This window comes from Myotis daubentonii, chromosome 2 (assembly GCF_963259705.1).
Source record: "Myotis daubentonii chromosome 2, mMyoDau2.1, whole genome shotgun sequence".
In the NCBI taxonomy this organism is placed as follows: Eukaryota; Metazoa; Chordata; class Mammalia; order Chiroptera; family Vespertilionidae; genus Myotis; species Myotis daubentonii.
The window spans coordinates 56,405,799-56,425,808 of record NC_081841.1 but is presented as its reverse complement, the minus strand read 5'-3'; the positions used below and the strand labels follow the sequence as shown (position 1 = coordinate 56,425,808).

Sequence of the window (20,010 nt, the reverse complement as noted above, 5' to 3'; positions counted from 1 at the left end):
GCTTATGTGTTAAATGAAAAATGCAGGTTACAATACGATGCTAATTTATAAAATAGGTACTCCTGTAATCACGTTAGCTTTTCCTCCTTGTATCGGTGACCTCATGGCCTTAAAGAAGGCTGCTGCAGCTTCTGCTACTGCTGCAGAAGAAAGGGGGCAGTGAGGGCTCTCTTCTGTTGATTCTCCACTTCCCAGCTGACTTCCTCTTCCATCCTGTTGGTCCTGGCTGGGTAACAGAGCCAGTTGCAGGGGAAGCTGGGAAAGTGACTATGTAGCAAAAATAATTGTGATGAATCCCTTGGAGCTGGCACTGTCACAAGGCATGCTCTGGGTTTTTCTGTATATAGAGGAGGGGGAATGGCTATTGGCTAGACTAACGGTCGCTACTTAACTACAGCAGTTAGGGCCAATAAAGCCACATTCTAAGAGGGTAGTATTTATATTATGGTGCACCGTATGCAACTGTATCTGCCTTTCTCTGGAACAGGAGGGCATCACATATGCCAGTGCAGAAGGCCAGCTGTTTGAGAAATAACAGTACAGTTAATTTCTGTGATTAATGACCCTTAGTTTGTTTAATCTTTATAAATATAAATGCAACAATGTATTTAACATTGTATTTAATATGTAGATCAATACTCCCTCCCTTATGTGTCCTGAACTTGAGAAAGCTGGGAGAGTAAGGACCCTCTGGAATCGGAGAGTTTGTGCCATGTCCTCTCGTTTTCTGGAAATGTTTATTACTTGGTGATGAACTAGGCCAAAGGTGCTTCTTAAAATCACACACTGCCAGATCATCGGTTGTACTAGCCGAAGCCAGCTAGAACAGGAGGCCTTGGGCCACATGCCCAGTACTGAATATAAGACAGAGTCCTTAGAAATACAAGTTCGTCTGTCCTGTTTTGGGGGTTCCCCCTTAGTTTCTGGGTCAGGGAAGGGCACAAGGCCAGCACTGGGATTCTCTTACATTGAGAAGGGAGCAGAAAGCCAGGGCCAGTAACGACTACAAAGGAATTACTGAAAAATAACACAGAGGCTGAGCTAGTAGATGGCACGGAGTCTAAGCAGCTTTTGCTGGGCGGGTGCAGTTGAACTTGTGGAACTGAGTTTAGTTCTTTGTGCACCCCCCACCCCCACTGAGCCTTTCCTCTCCTCCCAGTGGACAGCATCCTTCGAGATGAAATCTCCAAGTTCCTACTGCAGCGACCGTTTCAGTAGTTCACTCTTCCTCCATCTCATGCTCCTTCCATGTGGGTGGCAGAGCAGATGGAGCACAGCCACTACAGCTTGCATTCCAGGAAGGGTTCCGAAAGCAGAGGTCAAGGCGAGCAGATCTGAACGGGCAGAAATTACTCCTCATCTCGCTGCCCATCTGCTGGGCTGAAGTCTTTTGGTTATAAGCATACCGCTGGGACACTGTGAGCCTGTGCTGAGGCAGAGCACCCCGGCTCACTTGGGAACCCCTTTCCTGGAAAGCCCATGAGACAAGGGTCAGCAGACAAGGTGGGTGGGGAGCCCACTGCATCACAGTGACGGGGAATGAATCTCCAGAAACGCAGCAGCAGCTACTACAGGCAGGCCCCCAACCATTCTCAACGGAAACATTCTTGTGGCTGCAACCACAGTAGGTTCTGACCACTAAGTAAACTGACATGATCTGTAGACGCGAATAAAGGCTTTTGACACTTGGAATAAGCATCTAACTTCTAACTGGTAGGCTGGCTTCCCTGTCCTGAAGGAAAAGAGCCACGGCTGGATTGAATATAAATGTTTAATGAGATACAGTGAGTTGGCAGAGCTGGTGCAAAATGACGAGATTCGATTCTAGTCAGAGAGTCAACAGCCTAGGCATCTAGGAAAAAAATTGGCCCTGCTGTTCTGAGTCCGCCAAGGCCCTCTGCTAGAGGCTCCCAGAGTGCTACCTGCTACCTGAAGGCTTGGGTAGAATCCAAGCGTTCCCAGTTCCCAAGTGGAGTCAGGAGACTGGCTGGCCCCAGTCATCGCAGCAGGTGTAGTTTTCAGGACAGGCTTGAGGGAAGTGGGGACAGAAATGCACACGGGACTGGGCTGCTGTCCATTCGCTACATGCAGTGGTCCAAGAGGCTCAGAGCTTGAGAGGTCAGCCTATCCACTTTGCTACCCATGTGTTTTCCCTCCCTGCTGACAACAGGGAAGGTGACCATTCAATTGAAAGGTCTTTCTGAAAATGTATTTGGCATAAGCTAATGCCACCGCTAGCGCTGCCAGTGGCCAGGCACAGGTACAGAAGGCCCTGAGGAGCTGGGCGGAGAGGAGACTTTGCAGGCAGAGCAGGAAATAGCCAGCTCAGGTCCCTGCCTCAGGAGCCCAGAAGGATAAAGGCCGTGCAGTAAAGAAAGGGTAACATATGGTTCCCCTCTTTGGTCAGGCAAAGGCCCTAGCAAGGGCCTGGGAGGTAAGACGGCCGAGGGGCACAGGCTCTGCCTCAGACCCTAGCTTTTGGCTCATCACATTGAGGCGGTGATGCGGCGGGAGGCAAGGCAGAGACAGCAGTGAGGCTGTTAATCCCCTGCTCCTAGGAGCTGCCTTTGTCCTTGTCATCCAGGAGGTCATACCTGTGGGAGCAAGCAGAGAATACTCAGGCATAAAGTTGACTCTTGCTCTGGCCAGTGTTGCCCAGTGGCCGGAGCATTGGCCCATGTACTATAATGAAGGGTCTCGGGTTCAATTTCTGGTCCAGGGCTCACACCTGAGTTGCAGGTTTGATCCCCTGCCCCGGTCGGGGCATGTGTGGGAGGCAGCAGACTGATGTGTCTCTCTCACATCGATGTTTCTCTCTCTACCTCTCTCTCTCCCTCTCCCATCCTCCTTTCCACTCTCTCTAAAAATAATCAATGGAAAAAATATCCTCAGGTGAAGATTAACAAAACAAAATAAATAAAGTTGACTCTTGTGTCTTAGAAATGAGACAGGATCTCAGAGGTTTTATACTTCAGAGGACCAATGGTTCCCAGCTCAGTTTGCATCCTTTTTCCTGTCCTGTTTGGGATTTCTCCTACTTAGTATCTAGGCCCATCCCCCAACCGTCAGATACTCACCACTGGGCCGCACCCTGGGATAGGTCTGTCTCAGCGAGGTCCAACTGCACCTGTGTTGGAGGATGGACAAGGCAAGATGTTATTCTGAAGGCTCCAAAGACTACGTCCCATCGTCACACTTCCTGGTCCCAAACCCGTGCAGAGGTGATTGGGTGACCTACCAAGTAATGTCACTTGGCGTGCCTCCTCCCTAGCAGGGACTACAGCCTTGGTACCAGCAGCTTCTAACTCCCACCTTTGCCCTGCCCGTGCTCTCCCTCTTACCTTTCCCAGCAGCTCACGCTCTCTTGACATGAAGGAAGAATTAGACTTCACAGAGACATCCAGCTTTCGCCGGAGGGCCTCATCCAGGGGCAGTTCCCATTCGAACCTGGGGAGGGGCTGGGTATGAGGGCAGGTGTCCTTCTCAAGCCCGCCCTCTCTCCACCTGACGGCCCACTGACTCACCGTTCATTGAATTCAGGATTTAGGGTCCTCTTCTTCTGAGAGGTCTTCCTCTTGGTGCCCCGGTTCTTGTCTGGGTGTAGCAACAGTGACACGTAGGGGTCAGGGGGGTCCCGTCCATTCTGGCGAAGGGACCTGCAACAGGAGGATCAGGTGATGAGGCAACACAAGGGGGGGACGGAGAGAACCTGGAGGATCTGACGGATGGGGTCTCACCGGCAACTGTGAACGATGCTGATCAGCTTTCGTTCTTCACTGTAGTACCAAACAGTTAGTCTCACCTGGCCCAGAGGCCCGGCTGGGGCCTCGCGGGGACTGTGGAGAGACGGAGGCCGGTCTGGGAGAAGGCGGTGCCCAGGGAACCTGTCGCTCACCCCTTATGTTCCTGAGGCACCCCATCGTCCCACCCGTCCTTCACCTGTCACCGTGGGTCAGGCGCTGCCGGAGCTCGGGGGCTGAGGAGGTGGTGGGAGGCAGGCCCCCCCAGGGCTCCAGCTCTTCACTCACAGATGAGGAGCTGTGGCTATGGCTGTGGCTATGAGCTTCCACTCCTGAGTGCTGGGACACCAGGATCTAGGAGGTCAAGAAAGCGGTGAGCTGGGCAGAGCTCTGCTCCACTCACTTGCCATGATGACGCAGCCCTCTGTTCCCGCCCACCCTCCCCTTCCTGCCCACCGTCGCCTGGCACTCACCCCCAGCTGTGCTCTCAGTAGCACCTGCCCTTGACCGTTGTTGAGTGTAAACCAGCGGTCCACGCAGAGCTGGTCAGCCCCCAGGAGCTCCGAGAGGGGCAGGGATAAGGAGCCCAATGCACCGGTCCCCTCACCCCGAACCTGTGGGGCCACAGCACTGTGATCAGAAGACAAAGGTGAAATCCGAGGGCTCCAGGCCCAGACGCTCGCACTCGGGTGGCTTTGGTGAGACTCCCTTTTGTGCAGGGCCAGGGAGCCCTGGTAACAGCTGTAGGTCCCTCTACCTCCCTGCCTTTCTTAACCAGAGGAGATAAGACTATCTTTACTTCCTAAGCTTTTACACACTGTACCAGCAATACCTGCACAGGGAGGAGGAAAGAACAGCAACAATTGAATTAAATTTAAAGTAAATGTTTTCTGCCCATCCTACCCCTATTTTCATACTCCAAATATGAGCAACATTCAAAGCCTCCCAGTTTCCTCTGTTTGAACATAATTCTAATTATTAATATGCCTGTATCCCTACTTCATGATTTGCCAGCTTTGGTATCCACTGCTTGCCCGCTGTGTAAGATGAGGAACTGAGCTCATTTACATCTCTACCTCTGCTCGTGTTGTGAATAGTTACATTATTTTCCTATCAACTTTCGAAGGGATCTGATTACTCCACCAGAGGAGGGAGCCAGCACTCCTGTATTACCTTCCACCTTCCCGGGCCCTACCCCCCATTCCTCTTCACATTCTGTTCACCCTTCAGCCCACTGATACCTAGCTTCCACTCCATTTATCCCACTGAAGGTGCTGCAATAATCAGTGACTTCCTAGTTTTCAAAGTCAATGCATACTTTTCCGTGATCTAATTTTACCTCTCAGCAACATCTGGCCGCTTGCTGTCTTTTGAAACACTCCTCCTTGGTCTCTGTAACCCACGCTTTCCTGGTGAGTGTCCCACTGCCCTGGCTACACTCCAGGCCCTCTGAAGAGCTCTGACTCCTCCAGCTGCCCGGCATGCCCACCCCTGGTCTTTTCATATGCACCTTACGGTGCCCTCACACTCATGATGGCCGTGGCCACCTGTCGCTTGCTCATGATGCTCAAAGAAGAAGGAAAGGGAAGAACATCAGAACAGGCCATAGATGGACCTTCTGGATGGCTCTCTGAGATCTCAAATTAAAAAAACCCTCCTTTGTGCATTCACTGTGTTGTCAATGGCACCTTTATCTGCCCAGCCACCCATGCTAAAAAGCCATGAGTTAGCATCGAGGCTGTACCTTGCTCCTCCTTCCCCCTCCGTGTCTAAACAACCACCAGATACCATCTGGCCTCTGTCATTTCTTGCTTCAGTTACTCTAATTTCTTAACCGATCTACCTGTCTCCAGGGTTGTCCATTCTTTATCCTGCTCCTCAAGTACAAATCTGGATATGTCACCTCTCATTCCTTCACATGTTTCCCTATACCTTTAGGATAAAATCCAAATTCTTAGCATAATACTCAACAGCCTCCATGATCTTGCTCCCTGCCTGCCTCTCTAAGTCTATAATTTGGCTTCTTTCTCCTCCAGTCTTTTCTCAGGCTGAAGAGTTTTCCTGCCCTTTTTTTCCTGGCCAGAGCCTATTTATCCTTAAGCTCAGGGGATATCTCAGGATGGATGCCTTTCTTACTGCCTCCACCTTTTCGCCTAGTCTGACTGAGATGCATCTTTTCCCCCGATAGTGCCTTTTATTTCAGCAGTTATCAGTCTGGAAGTATTCTCTGGTTATTTTTCTTCCAAAAGAGTGTGAGCTCCATAAAGATAAGACCTAGATCTTTTATCTCTAAATGCCCTGCGCCCAGAGGCTCCAGAACACAGGGCTTAGAACACTGGTCTCAAAATGCCCTGTGCCTGTGCCTGGTTCATCATGGGAATCTGCAAATGTTTGTAGAATGAATTTATCGCACCTGCAACTCCAGGCTCTCAGTGCTTGGTTTCCTGATGAGAAAGGAGGCACACTCGTCCCAGATGGGGGCTGAGGTTTGGGAAACAGTCTGGTGGAGATGAGGGGAATGAGCAGAGGTTGATAGTCTCTCCTCTACTCCTCTTCCCCTCCCCCACCCCACCCCACCCCACCCCACCCCCACCCCTGCTTCTTATCCCTGCAGCATTTCCTAATACCTTAGTTTTATGAGAAGTATCTCCCACAGCGATAGTAGCATAAGGGCTGGGAGGTTTGGTGCCTTTCCGGAGCTAGAAAGAGAATATTGTGTTAAATATTAAATATTTAGTATTTGATATAAATAGCCGGTTTGGCTCAGTGAATAGTGCGGACTGGGAGGTCCTGGGTTTGATTCCGGCCAAGGGCACATGCCCGGGTTGCGGCTTGATCCCCAATAGGGGACGTGGAGGAGGCAGCCAATCAATGATTCTCTCATCACTGATGTTTCTATCTCTCCCTCTCCCTTCCTCTCTGAAATCAATAAAGAAATATATATATTTTTTAAATTGTCTTAAATTGGGAGCTGGTGAGGCAGATTCCCCCCTCTTCTCACAAGTTATATCCATAGCCAGCAGTCATGTCCCTATTATCACTGAACAGCCACCACCCTCCTTGCACAGACAATTCTTCCTACCCCAGCACCACCCTGGGAAAGAGAGGACTTTAGAATTTACTGTTATTCCAAATACACCAGGAGCATCCAAACCTGAGGGAGGTGCGGGGAGGGCCAGGGAGCTATGGGGCGTGGGGCGGTCTCACCGGAAGGTCCTCTGCCCGCTCCACGTAGACGGACAGCAGGGCTGCTGCCAGTTCTCCACTTTTCTGAGTCTGGATCAGACTGTTCACCTGCAGCACCTGGGGGAAGACACACAGGGGTTGGGGAGTGGTGACTAAATCCTGGGCCTGACGTATAGAAGTGTCCCTTAAAATCAGAGAGAAGTGTTCACCTTGACCCATCCGGGCCCCCTCCCTCCTCCCGTCGCCTTCCTTACCTCCTCTAACTCAGCAGCAGTGGGGCGGGGCGTCAGGCGCTCCAGACGCAAGTGCAGGCGGCCAGACGGGACGTCCTCCAGGGTCAGCCACTGTGGAAGTGGGCAGGGGTAACATTAGCGGGGCAGGGGCTGTGAGAGTGAGACTTGGGTCAAGATCAGGCGGGAGGGCTGATGCTAATGCCATGCTCACCTCATCGAGGAAGCCGCTGTTGAGGACTGCGGTGAGGCTCACTTTACACCTGTGAAAGCGTGAAGCCAGGAGGTCAGAGCCACGTCTCTGTCTCCTGAGGCCACACTTCCGAGGCCTCCAGAGGCTCAGCCTGCCTCCCTGCTGGACTCCCACCCTCTCACCTGCCCAGAAAGTCATCCTTGTCCAGGTCCTTGTCAAAAACCTCAACCCCGAGCTCCTGGCCTGGAATTGATGTGACAATCACCTAGTGGGAGAAAAGAGTGCAGACAAAAGGGGATTCTCCTCCCAGTGTCTGGAGCCTCTCCATCCAGCCAGCGGAACCCAGAGCCTTTGGGACCACTCTCAGAGAGCGGGGAGAGTGCGGCAGGCCTGGGAGGAGTCCTGGCCACTCAATTCTGACCTCAAAAACCTCGTTCCAGCGGGGATTGAGATCCTCCCGAACAACACGGCTCCGGAAGCTCCGTCCCGCCAGCTTTAGTTTGACATAGGGGTCCGACTTGCCCTTCACTAATCCTCCCAAGAAACGGTCTTTGGCGATCAGGTCCTGGGCCTCTAACACATGGATCCGAAGAACATTCTGCAAAAAGGGATGGAGGCACCCGATGGCAGTCAGTCAGCGAGAAACCTGTCAGAACCGGCCCCAAACCGGCTCTGCACACACAGGGTGGGCACACAGACCCCATTCCTTCCCAAACAGAGGCTCACCTCAGTCCCAAAGTGACTGTCAGGAGTCGTGTGCTGGGGTCGAGGTGGGGCATCCACACTGCTGCCTGTCTGGGGGCTCTCACTGTCCAGGTCTGAAGCGCCAGGAGCACCAGGCACAGCGGGGAAGCGCACTTCTGATGAATCCAAGTACAAGATCTGGAGGGGAGGGTTATTGCCGAATCAGAGGTGTGGCTAGCCCCCAGCAGGCAGGTATGTGGGGGTTGGGGGGCGAGCAGGGGCTATAATGGGGAAACCAGGTCCCATCTTTCTGGGCTCATCTCTATGGGGTTCCCTCCACACTCGTCCTATTCCTACACCATGTCTTCCCCCAGTCAGATTTACAAACATTCTTCTGTGTGCCTGCTAGGCATCTGCACAGATACTGGCTCGTTTAATCTTAGCGGCTTCCCCCTTCCTTACCGTTCGTTAATACCCAGGAATCTACAAGACCCTGCCACACCCTCAGCGCTCCCCACCTCCATACCCTCATAACCAGTTTCATGTAGAGCCTGGAGTTTGGGCCAGAGCTGCTGAGCTGGAACCACTGGTCCAGGGTGAGTTCGGAGGCAGTCAGCAGGCGAGCCAGAGGCAGCGTCAGTGCCCCTAAAGTCAGGGCCCTGGAGTCGTCCTTCACCTATAGGCGCAGAAGGAGATGCATGAGGAGGCACTAGGGAAAAGGGAGGCCCCCTGGGAACTGTAGGGCAGCAGCTTCATTCTCTCGGTGCCAATCACAGACCCTTTGCTCTGGCCTGGGCCATCTTTTTACAGCCCTTTGCCCACTCCATGGTCCCTTCTGCCTGTGCTCATTCTGTTGCCATTACCTGCAAAGTTCTCATTCTCCTCCCTGCCTATTTAAATACTACTTATCCTGGGGGGTGGGGGGGGGGGAGGATGGGGGTTAATGGGGGGGATGATGACACATTTGTAATTCCTTAACTAATAAAGAATTTAAAGATTAAAAAATAATAATAAATACTACTTATCCTTCAAGGCCCACATGAAATCCTACTTCCTTCACAGAATCTTCAGTTACTCCAGCCACTGTACCTTTCTCTGGCCATCTTAGCACTATACTATGGGTATTTTACTCCCACTGATCAGTATTTGCTCCTCCTTGGGTGACTTCACATATGTATGTCTTGTCTATGAAACTAGCTGGTAGGCGTCATGAAGGCAGGCAGTCTTTCATGCTTTTCCTCTGACCTTTCAAATACCAGGTACCTAGCCCAGCAAGTGACCCGGGTAACTCAGTTGCTTAGAGCATCATCCTGATATGCCAAGGTTGTGGGTTTGATCCCCAGTCAAAAAAAAAAATTTTTTTTTAAAATATATATTTTTATTGATTTCAGAGAGGAAGGGAGAGGGAGGTAGAGATAGAAACATCAATGATGAGAACCACCAGTCGGCTGCCTCCTGCACGCCCCCTACTGGTTCTCGAGCATGTGCCCCTGACTGGAATCGAACCCGGGACCCTCCAGTCTGCAGGCCTATGCTCTATCCACTGAGCCAAACCACCTGGGACAATTTTTTTTTTTTTTTTTTAAGTGCCCTGGCTGGTGTGGCTCAGTTGGCTGAGCATGTTCCATACACTAACAGGTCGCCAGTTCGATTCCTGGTCCGGGAACAAGCCCAGGTTGCAGGTTCAGGACCCAACCAGTCAGTGTGTCTCTCTGCCTCTCCCCTCCCTCCCTCGCTCCCTTCCACTCTCTAAAAATCAATGGAAAGAATATCTTCAGGTGAGGATTAACAATAAACAATAATACTAGGTACCTTATAGCTAATCAATATTTTCTTTTTTTTTTAATTCAAGCACAATTTACATATTTATATACCATAAAAATCACTCATTTTAAGTGTACAATTCTCAGTTATAAAAAAGATTCTAGATATAACGGGGGACAGTAGAGAGTAGAGGAGGTAGAATCTAGATAGATGGATTAAAAACAGAGATCAAAGGAGAGCATGGAGAGAAGAAATGGTACAGCTCCGAGAAGGCAGAACAGATGACCGTCTCACCTGGACATCGAGCTCCTGGCTTTGAGGGTCTTGCAGGAAGAACCGGAAGGCCTCCTCCCATACCGGGCAGTTGTTGTTGTAGACAGCCTGCAGACGTGCAGCATTAAGGCTACAGGCCACCACTTTTATTAACCGAAGCCACCCCAATACATTTTTTTAAAGGGACATGTCACAGTACCACTCCTGTTTCTCAAGAAAGCCCTTACCGTTCCAGGCTTCCCGAAGGGAAACTCCATCCCAAGAGCAGTCCTGCCCCAGCCCCGCAGCCAAAGGACACTTCCCACCGCTCCCCTGGCCTCACCTTGCTCTCCCGGGTCACGTCCTGAACTGACAGTTGTACCATGGGGCTGGGTTCTTTGTTCCCCTTCTTCAGCTGTGGGAGGCAGAAGGCAGAAGTCGCTATCACGGGTGTTTTTCTTTCAGTGGAGGAAGGTGGGCTCTCGTCAGAAGCTTTTCTCTGAGATGCTCTCACCCCTCCTTGGGACCCTTGTGTTACATGATGCTTCTTCTGGAGCAAAGCAGGCAGGGGCAGGGGAGGTGTGGGAAGGCTCCCTGTTCACCTGCTCTCAGAAGCCACACTCACAGGGAGATCCTGGGCCCGATCCAGGTAGACAACTAAGATGGCAGCCGATGGGGGCTCTGGTCGGGAGGAGACGCCTCGATTCCACTGCAGAACCTGCAGGGGTGGCAGGAGTCAGGCCTTAGCCCCCGCGGTTCCCCGTACTTCCAGACGACTTTCTCCCCTGCCCCTTCCTGCTGCCCATGTGGGTTACCTGCTCCAGTTTTTCTGCATCTGGCAAGAGCGACAGCCATTCTAGCTTTAAGTGAACTTGGCCTTGCCCGCCTTGTAGCGGGAACCACTGAAGGAAGTAGAAGGAAGTGAGGCATGGCTGAGATCAGATAGCACCCAGCCTCTGCCCCACCAATGTAGCAACTATCATCTGCTGTAAGGGTGAGACCACCCCACCTTCCTCTTTTCTTAACTTACCTCATCCAGGACTCCAGCCTGTAACACCTTCCCTACATCCAGCTTCATTCTGGGAGGGGGGCAGGGAGAGGGGAGAGGGGGAGGCCCCTAATTAGTAGCATGTCACTGGTCCTCCACTCACTGACCCAGAAATAACTGGCAGATCTGACTCCCTTCTCCTTATACTCAGGAGAGGACTGTGTGTGCACGCGCACACGTGCATGTGCCTGTGTGTGGGTGGGGGTAAGGGATGGGAGGTTGGGAAGGAAAACGATACACAATTCCCAGGCCTGGGAAAGGATTATAATTAGCCCTAGATGGTTTGGCTCAGTGGATAGACCGTCGGCCTGTGGACTGAAGGGTCCTGGATTAGATTCCAGTCGGTGGCAAATGCCCAGGTTGCAGGCTCAGTCCCCGGTGGGGGGGCGAGCAGGAGGCAGCCAGTTAATAATTCTCATCATTGATGTTTCTGTCTCTCTCTCCCTCTCCCTCCCTTCCTTTCGGAAATCAATAAAAATATTAAAAATCTTTTTTATTTTTTTTATTTTTTATTTATTTTTTTTAATATTTTATTGATTTTTTACAGAGAGGAAGGGAGAGAGATAGAGAGTTAGAAACATCGATGAGAGAGAAACATCAATCAGCTGCCTCCCGCACATCCCCCACTGGGGAAGTGCGCACAACCCAGGTACATGCCCTTGACCGGAACCGAACCTGGGACCCTTCAGTCCGCAGGCAGATGCTCCATCCACCGAGCCAAACCGGTTTCGGCTTAAAAATCTTTTTTAAAGAAAAGGACTATCATTACCTTTGTGGCCCTGCGAGCACTGGGGCTTTAGAATCCTAACACAGGCAGAGTCTCACCTGCCCAGAAAGTCATCTTTGTCTGGGTCCTTGTCAAACACCTCCACCTCCACCTCCTGGCCTGGGACCTCATGTACCATCACCTGAGGAGCAGAGGAACAAGGGTCTCATGGGCTGTGGCTGTGAGGCTCAGCCCTCAGCCTTCCGAGGCCTCCCCATTCCACACAGCCCCATCCCCCGCTCTCCCACCTCGTAAGTCTCTCCCCACTGGGGGTTGAGCTCCTCGTCGATGACACGACTGCAGAATGTCTGGGTGCCCACTCGCACAATTGCATAGGGGTCTGACTTGCCCTCAATCAGGCCCTTCACATATTTGTCCTTGGAGCTTAATCCTCGAGCAGCCAGCAGGTGAATCCGAATAATGCCCTGAGGGTAGGAATCAGAGAGTGAGAAACGAAGGGCCTAGCACAGGGTTCCTAAGAGAAGGCTCAATTTAAGGAGCGAGGGGCCATACCCTGGGAAGAGGGGAGCGCAGCTGGGCCACATCATGAAGGTCAGGCACCAGGGGCACCAGTAATCGGTTGGGCAATACCAGGAAGGCGGCGATGGAGTCCATGATCATGGTGTCAGAGAGCGAGCTGCATCCGGGAGTAGAAAAGGAGGTGAGGGTGGCCTCAAACTGACAATAGCCCTGACCCCAACTATGTCTCCCACAACCAAGAGGCCTAAAGCCAGAAGGAAGTCCTTTCTTGAAACTCTCTTGGCTACTCTCCTTCCCTAATTTCCCACCTACGGCTCTGTCCCTTCTTCACCGCCACCCCAGCTCTCCTTCCTCTTTTCGCCCCGTGGAACAGTCTGCAATGCTCTTCATTCTCTACCAAAATGCCTGCTCCCCACAGAAGGAAAATCACAGCAGGGTACTTTTCAGGGGCATCTGTCCTATCTCCCCAGCGGCTCCAGCTCCTGGAGGGCACGGCTGCATCTTTTACTGCTCCGAAACCCCCAGGCAGGCTGCCACACTTAGCAAGTGCTCAGTCAGTCCTTGATACCTGAGTCCTGGGATGTCCAACAGGTTGGTCATCCCTGTCCAGTTGATATCTAGGGTCTGGAAGGAAAGAGCATGTGGAGGCACGGTCAGACCCACCCAGCAGTTGCCAGAAGTCAGTCTTCTTGTCAGTTCCCTCCTCCATTCCCCCCAGTTGGCCACCCTCACCCTCCCAATCCTCTCTTCCTCGTCCTTCCTCAGCATCTCTCCTTACCGGGCGTCGAATAAAGAACATTGACACAGCCCCCACAATCGGAAGGTCTCCTATGAGCGGCTCAAGAATCACCCGCAAGACACCATGAAGCTGGGACAAGAGAAGATCAAAGCCTTTCCTCAGAAAAGGCCTTCCCTCCCCACACGTCCCCAGCCTTGGTTCTTCTGACCTCCCACGTCCCCACATCCGAGGAACCTTAGGGCCAGGGCTCCCTCCTGTGGGCCCCCCCGACATCTGCCCCACCTGCATGCCCTTGACTCCTGCTTTGCAGAAATATTTCTTCACTTCCACATCAATCTGTATATCGCCCACGTAGCTGGGGGTTGGTGAGGAAAACAAAAAGGTTAGCACTCGGCTGTCGTGGGGGCAGGAGCATAAAGTCTGCGTGACCAGGATCTGTTAAATGGGAGGGTGGTGAGTGGTGTTACCTGATGTTCAAGTCCAGCAGGATCTGTTGTTTGTTCTGACCAGGATGAACTTTGACTCCTAGGATGCGCAATGGCTAGAGAGAGATGAATTCTTGAGAGAAAGGAAGGGAAGGGGAGGAGTATCTCAAGCTCCCCGGACCTCCCACTTTCCCTGTTACTTTCTCCTCCCATCACTTTCCTTCTCACACACATACCTTTTCACCCAGTTCCACTCGGGTAAATGTAAATGTTTGTAGATGAGGGTTAGATCCTCGAACAGATGGGGCCACAGTTTCAGCCAACAGCTTCTCCATATACTGTCCCAGGAAGGGCCAGACCTGGGCCACAATCTGGAGAGAGGGAGCCGGTCATAGCAGAACCCAGTCCTCCCTCTAAGGACAAGTTCCTTCAGAATCCGGCCCACAGGGTGCACTGAGGACTGGGCTGGGGCTAGAACTAAGTGTGGCAGAGGATGGCAAGAGGATGGGCCCCATTCACCACGTAGGAAAAGTAAAAATGAAGACCATCAACCCTCACCTTATTTAGCCATTCAACCTTTTCCACATCTGGGAAGCTGACCTAGAGGGGGGAAGACAGAGTCCTGAGCACACGCCTGTGGTTTCCTACTCAGGGGCTGGGGTTGGCTGCTCAGAGGGAAGGAAAGGTAAGTGTGGCAGGGGCTCCTCCACAGGTCTGGGGGCACTGAGGCCTCTGACAAGAGGAGCTCGGGGGTGTAGGCCACACTTCCTCGCTTCGTGGCTAGCTCAGGAAGGCGAAAGGACAGCTGCTGGGGCCCAGAGGAGTGAGAAGGGCACATTCTTTCTGGAGGGGGAGGTCCTGCCAAGTCAGAGTTTGAGAAAGAAATCCTGGGATTGGAGAAGGCCTGGGTCCTTTGTGCGGCCTGCCCTCCTCTCTGACGGGCACCTATGCCGGGAATGCGAAAAGGGAAGCAGTTCCTTGAGTCAGGGAGGGACCAGAAGAGCTGCGTAGGCCCTGGCCTTTATTATTATTTTTTCTTTATTTCTTTGGATCAGTGTGACTCCTTTGATGGGAAAGGGCCCCTGTGCTCTGTTCGGGGAGGAGCTGGGGTAGTGCTTCCGAAGGATCAGTTTCCATGTGGAAGAGCAGGAGGAACAAAGGACAGTGGCTGCCTGGGCGACGCGTCCCCAGGGACCATTCCTCCCCTCTGGCCTCTCCAGTCCTGGGAACCATGGCTGTGCCGGTCTGGTGTCAACTTTGATTCCTCCCTCCTGCCTTGTCCCTCTATTCGGGCGCCTCTGCTGGGAGGAGCAGGCAGGAGGGGTGAGGAGGGGCTGGGTAGCGGGCTCGTCTCTGAAAGGCCTGAGAAGGCGTCAGGCTCCCCACCGACGGAGAGGGGCAAAGAGATAGGATCTGGGCCTCAAACAGACGCAGTCTACAGTCCGGAAAAGGGTGGGGCTGCCCGGCGGCGGAGTGCGGGCTGCGGGCACTGCAGCAGCCGCTCTGCCCCCTCCTGGTACCCCCGCCCTCCAGCCCGCATCCGCCTGTGCTGCGGTCGGGCTGCCTGGGGGTGAAGGTGGAGACGCCGGAGGGTGCGGCCAGGTGCAGGGGCTCGCTCCTCCTCTCCGCCTCCTCCCCGTCCGTCAGGGCAGTGCGCCCGGGGCTGGGTCCCCGCGGGAAAAGAACCTTACAGCTTTGAAATGGGGGTGTGGGTGGGGGAGCCCTGAGGACAGGAGGGCGAAGGAAGCCCTCTGAGCGGCTGTGGGAATGGGGATGCCCAGGGGCCAGTCGGGAGGGGTGTCCCGGAGGGAGGGAGCGCCACGGCGGCGTGGGCACTGCTCTTGCCCGAGCGCAGAGGAGAAGCCCCGGTTCCGCGGCAGGATCGGGAGCCGGGCGTGCGAGGGGGCGGGCAGGGGGCGTCCGAGCGGGCCCACGGCCCCAGGTGGGGAGCTGAGAGAGGGTGGGGAGCCCGGCCGCCGCGGTGGAGGGTCGCTCACCCAGGCAGGGAGCTCCCGATGGCTCATGTACAGCGTTTCCGCCGTGAGCCGCTCCTCGTCGTCCAGCAGCTGCCGCGCCACCCGCAGGCTCCGTTCTTTCCCGTCGCGGACGCGGCGCCAGCCCAGGTAGAGGGCGAGGCCGAAGAGCACGAAGCCCACGCTGAGCCCCATGGCCCCCGCCAGGTACACCGGCACCAGCACCAGCAGCCGCCGCCCGAACGAAGTCAGCACCGCCAGGGCCTCGCCCGCCGCGCTTGGGCCGGCGGGCTGGTCTCCAGAACTCAGGTCCGGCTTCGGGTGCGCAGGCGGGGGCTGGCCCGGGGGGTCGGAGGGAGCCGAGGGCTGGTCCTGGGCGCTGGGGCTGGGGCGATCTCCCGGGGAGCGCTCCATAGTGCCTCCTCTGGGAGGACCCTGCGGACCCAGAGACCCGCTGCAGGCTGCCCCCCTAGCAAACCGTAAACCCCCAAATAGGGAGGGGACGCCAAGCCACGCCCTTCCCTCCTGATGGTTAGGGTAGGTCCGCGCCGCAGAGACCGAGGTGGAGTCGGCATCTCCAAGCCCCGCCCCTCTTCCGCCGGGAAGGGCGAGGCTCCGGGGAGGCAGGACCTCCCGGATTGGGCCAGAGTGCCAAGGGGGCGGTCTGAGATGGCGGGAAGGGAAGAAAGAGGCTGAAGAACAGCACCGGACTGGCCAGGAAGGGAAGGCGGGATGGTGTGCCATTTAAACCGGAGAGGCGGGCCCCGGAGCTCCCCGGCGCGGGGCTGGGCTGCCCGGGGTATGGCGCCGGCAGAGCCGCACCGCCAGTTACTCGGTTTTCGGAGAGGAGTCAGGATTCCCTTCCACTCCATTCGGTTTGGCAGGATTTGGCCTGCGATTCCCACAGGTTCGTCTGTCAGCTTTCCCTAATGTTCATATCCTAAGCACTTTCCTTCATATGTTCTGGCTGCCCTTAAAACAGGAAAGGAAATTACCCTATTTGGAATGAAAGTGTTCCATGACCTACCCCGCCTGTCCTGTCCTGTCCTGAGTCCTCCGGCAGACGCTAGAGAAAACTGGAGAACCCGAGAATTACAGGGCTGAGATAGTCCAGTCTTCAGGCAAGAGGGGGGAAGAAAGCAGGGTGAATAGGAAGCGAGCCTTTCTTTCTTTTTAGAAATCTCCAAGAGTTATTTAGTCCGTTATAGCATAGATGGCTGATTAAAACTAAATCGGCTCCAAAAAGGGGGGGGGGGGAGGGAGGCTCAGCTGCAGCAGAAATGATTACATTTCCAGACCCTGACGACTGATAACATGAAAATAAGAAACGAAGAGTAATGAGACGATTCCATTCCTCACTTGCCGGAGTTAGAAGGAAGATCTGGGACATAGTCATATGTAGAACTAATGCAGTTCTACATTGTACAGTATATAGGTTTAGGAAGGGGAAAGTGCAAGGTACATTGATGATGACCACTATCACTAGTTAATTGGATTTAGAGGGTGTTGTCTGGGGACTTAGACACTAGACCAGTGGTCGGCCAACTGCGGCTCTCGAGCCACATGCGGCTCTTTGGCCCCTTGAGTGTGGCTCTTCCACAAAATACCACATGCGGGCGCGCACGTACAGTGCGATTGAAACTTCGTGGCCCATGTGCAGAAGTCGTTTTTCGGTCTGGGCGAGTCTATTTTGAAGAAGTGGCATTAGAAGAAGTGGGGGGTGTTGGTTGGGCGGGAGATGCAGCGCGGGGGAGGCGCTCGCGATTCATGCACAAGTTGAGTGAGACTGGCTACAAGAGGAGTGTGGATGGGAGAGTTGGAAGGGGTCGACCTCAGCCAACGTACCTCAATCAGATTGAGGACCTTTTTAGCAAAGGCCATCTTAGGAGTACCCTAATTAAGTTAATAACAATGTACCTACCTATATAGTTTAAGTTTAAAAAATTTGGCTCTCAAAAGAAATTTCAATCGTCATACTGTTGATATTTGGCTCTGTTGACTAATGAGTTTGCTGACCACTGCACTAGACTCATTGGCCCTGGCTGGTGCACTCAGTTGATTGTCATCCCATGGTGGATTTGATTCTCGCTCAGGGAACATATAGGGTACATATCCAGGTTGGGGTAGGGGGACGTACAAAAGACAACTGATCCATGTTTCTCTCCCTCTCCCTTCCTCTTTCTCTAAAATAAATAAAAACATATTTCTCTCTCTCAAAAAAAAAAACACCAAACCCACAAAAAACTGGACTAACTGGAAGCCCTAGAGGGAAGGGTTAGTCATAAAATGGTTACTGTTTAATGCAGTGTTTGTGGAGCTTGTTGTATTATTCTGTTTGGTGCAATAGAGGAACTAGGGTTGATCTTTGAGGAAAGATTAGGTCTGCAGCTCATACATTTTATCTGGCTCTGCAGGGCATGGATTTCATCAGGCTGTTTCATCAAAGCTGCTAAAACCTATTCCTTCCCAATCTTAAAAATGTCTCATTTCCCTTTCTCTACTTCTCTGAGGCTTATCTAGACTATTTCATCCAGCTTGCAGAACTATCTAAGAAACAATTTTCTACTTGCCTCCTATGTTCTCCATATTCTCAGAAGTGAGCAGGTAGAAAAGGAGCTCAAGGAGTTTGGGGGAGGTATGAGTGATCTGTCCCCAACTGATGAAGCAGAACTAGAGGAGAAAAATGAAGTTCCTTATAGGAAAACCTCCCTATAAACTGAAATTTGCCAAGCACTGAAGTCCCTTAGGCCAGGAGAGACGAGGTTCTTTTTCAAACATCCCCTTTCTCACCATCTAGATCAGTGGTTCTCAACCTTCCTAATGCTGCGACCCTTTAATACAGTTCCTCATGTTGTGGTGACCCCCAACCATAAAATTATTTTCGTTGCTACTTCATAACTGTAATTTTGCTGTTATGAATCGTAATCTAAATATCTGATATGCTATGTTTTCCGATGGTCGCGACCCACAGGTTGAGAACTGCTGATCTAGATTATCAGACCCTTCTACTGAAGACGGTATATGGAGCACAAAAACTCATCCTAGGAAGGTCTCTTCCCAGCTGGCTCAGGGGCCAAACAATCAGCAGCTGCAATGCAGGCACCAGAGCTAGTCAACAGGCTGGGTCCCCGCCCACTGACAATTCTGCTGCCCAGGTGCCACCTGGTGGTGATAAGCAATAAGCACTTTTTTAGAGTGTCTAAGTGAGCCAGAGTGCTGAGACTTCCTGGATTTGCAATCTGCATTTATATGTAAACCACATTAGCCTAGGAGGCAGAGGATTGAATGTGGTCATCTGGTCCCAGCTCACAAGATGGAAGGGGCAAGGCAACAGAATTGGAGGAAATTTCCTCTGTATTATTCCTAGCAAGTTATAGCAAAGTAGTGGTCCCATTGTTGGATTGCTCTACATTAGAACTTGGCTCCATACCACACTAGTTGTGGAACCGAGCTGATGAACCCTCTTTAAACCTGCTTTCTCCTCTGCCAAATGGGTATGAGAATAATACCCATCGTGTTGTGCCAATTAGATATTGCAATTAAAGTGCCTTGCCTTAAATTTTAAATACTCAGTATCTAGACCAGTGATGGTGAATCTATGACACGCGTGTCAGAGGTGACACGTGAACTCATTTTTTGGTTGATTTTTCTTTGTTAAATAGCATTTAAATATATAAAATAAATATCAAAAATATGTCTTTGTTTTACTATGGTTGCAACTATCAAAAAATTTCTCTAGCCGAAACCGGTTTGGCTCAGTGGATAGAGCATCAGCCTGCGGACTGAAAGGTCCCAGGTTCGATTCCGGTCAAGGGCATGTACCTGGGTTGTGGGCACATCCCCGGTAGGAGATGTGCAGGAGGCAGCTGATCGATGTTTCTCTCTCATTGATATTTCTAACTCTCTATCTCTCTCCCTTCCTCTCTGTAAAAAATCAATAAAATATATTTAAAAAAAAATTTCTCTATGTGACACGGCCCCAGAGTTAGGTTAGGGTTTTCAGAATGCGGACACGCCGAGCTCAGAAGGTTCGCCATCACTGCCCTAGACCTCCCTGTTTATTTCCTATGCAGCACAACAGTACCTTTTTCTCCACTGGGCAGCCCTTCAGATATTCCAAGTTACCTACTGCGTCTCCCCTCAGTCTTTTCTTAGCACTTTCTTTCAGCTCCTCCACTGGTTTGCCAGTGGGCTCTTTACAAATCACATTGAGAAGAATGCACAATACCTTAGGAGTTGTTTCACGTACAGACATGGAAGAGCTGCTATATTTACAATGCATGCCTATGGTTCTGTTATCCTTATGGAGCTCCTAGAAAGGCCTAGAACATAGCAGGCTCTCACTATTTATGAACTGACATACTATAGGGACAAATATTTTTTAGCCAATTAGAAGTCCTGTGTTGTTCTCTCATTGTTCCTGTGTTGTTCTCATTATTGCTAATGTAGATCTCTGAATTTATTCCTCAGGCAGGCTCAAGCAATTTTTTTGTTTTGTTTCCCTGACCAGGAATGGAACCTGCCACCTTT

At 52.2% G+C, this 20,010-nt stretch overlaps 1 protein-coding gene across 1 annotated transcript; it reads right to left on the bottom strand.

Moving 5' to 3' along the window:
- Nucleotides 1-1,757: 1,757 nt before the first annotated feature.
- On the bottom strand, nucleotides 1,758-16,024 carry ESYT1 (extended synaptotagmin 1). The gene is made up of 31 exons (XM_059683226.1): nucleotides 15,505-16,024; nucleotides 14,066-14,107; nucleotides 13,744-13,878; nucleotides 13,550-13,623; nucleotides 13,365-13,437; nucleotides 13,122-13,211; nucleotides 12,912-12,967; nucleotides 12,377-12,500; nucleotides 12,112-12,288; nucleotides 11,923-12,005; nucleotides 11,080-11,128; nucleotides 10,865-10,951; nucleotides 10,675-10,767; nucleotides 10,393-10,464; nucleotides 10,092-10,178; nucleotides 8,560-8,709; nucleotides 8,076-8,231; nucleotides 7,771-7,947; nucleotides 7,532-7,614; nucleotides 7,371-7,419; nucleotides 7,181-7,270; nucleotides 6,948-7,043; nucleotides 6,368-6,439; nucleotides 6,154-6,240; nucleotides 4,214-4,354; nucleotides 3,940-4,094; nucleotides 3,738-3,836; nucleotides 3,525-3,656; nucleotides 3,342-3,447; nucleotides 3,078-3,127; nucleotides 1,758-2,594 (listed from the first exon to the last, which is right to left on the bottom strand). Exons 1-31 carry the CDS (start codon nucleotides 15,892-15,894, stop codon nucleotides 2,555-2,557), a joined length of 3,315 nt encoding a protein of 1,104 aa, XP_059539209.1. The 5' UTR covers nucleotides 15,895-16,024; the 3' UTR covers nucleotides 1,758-2,554.
- Between the last annotated feature and the right edge of the window lie 3,986 nt (nucleotides 16,025-20,010).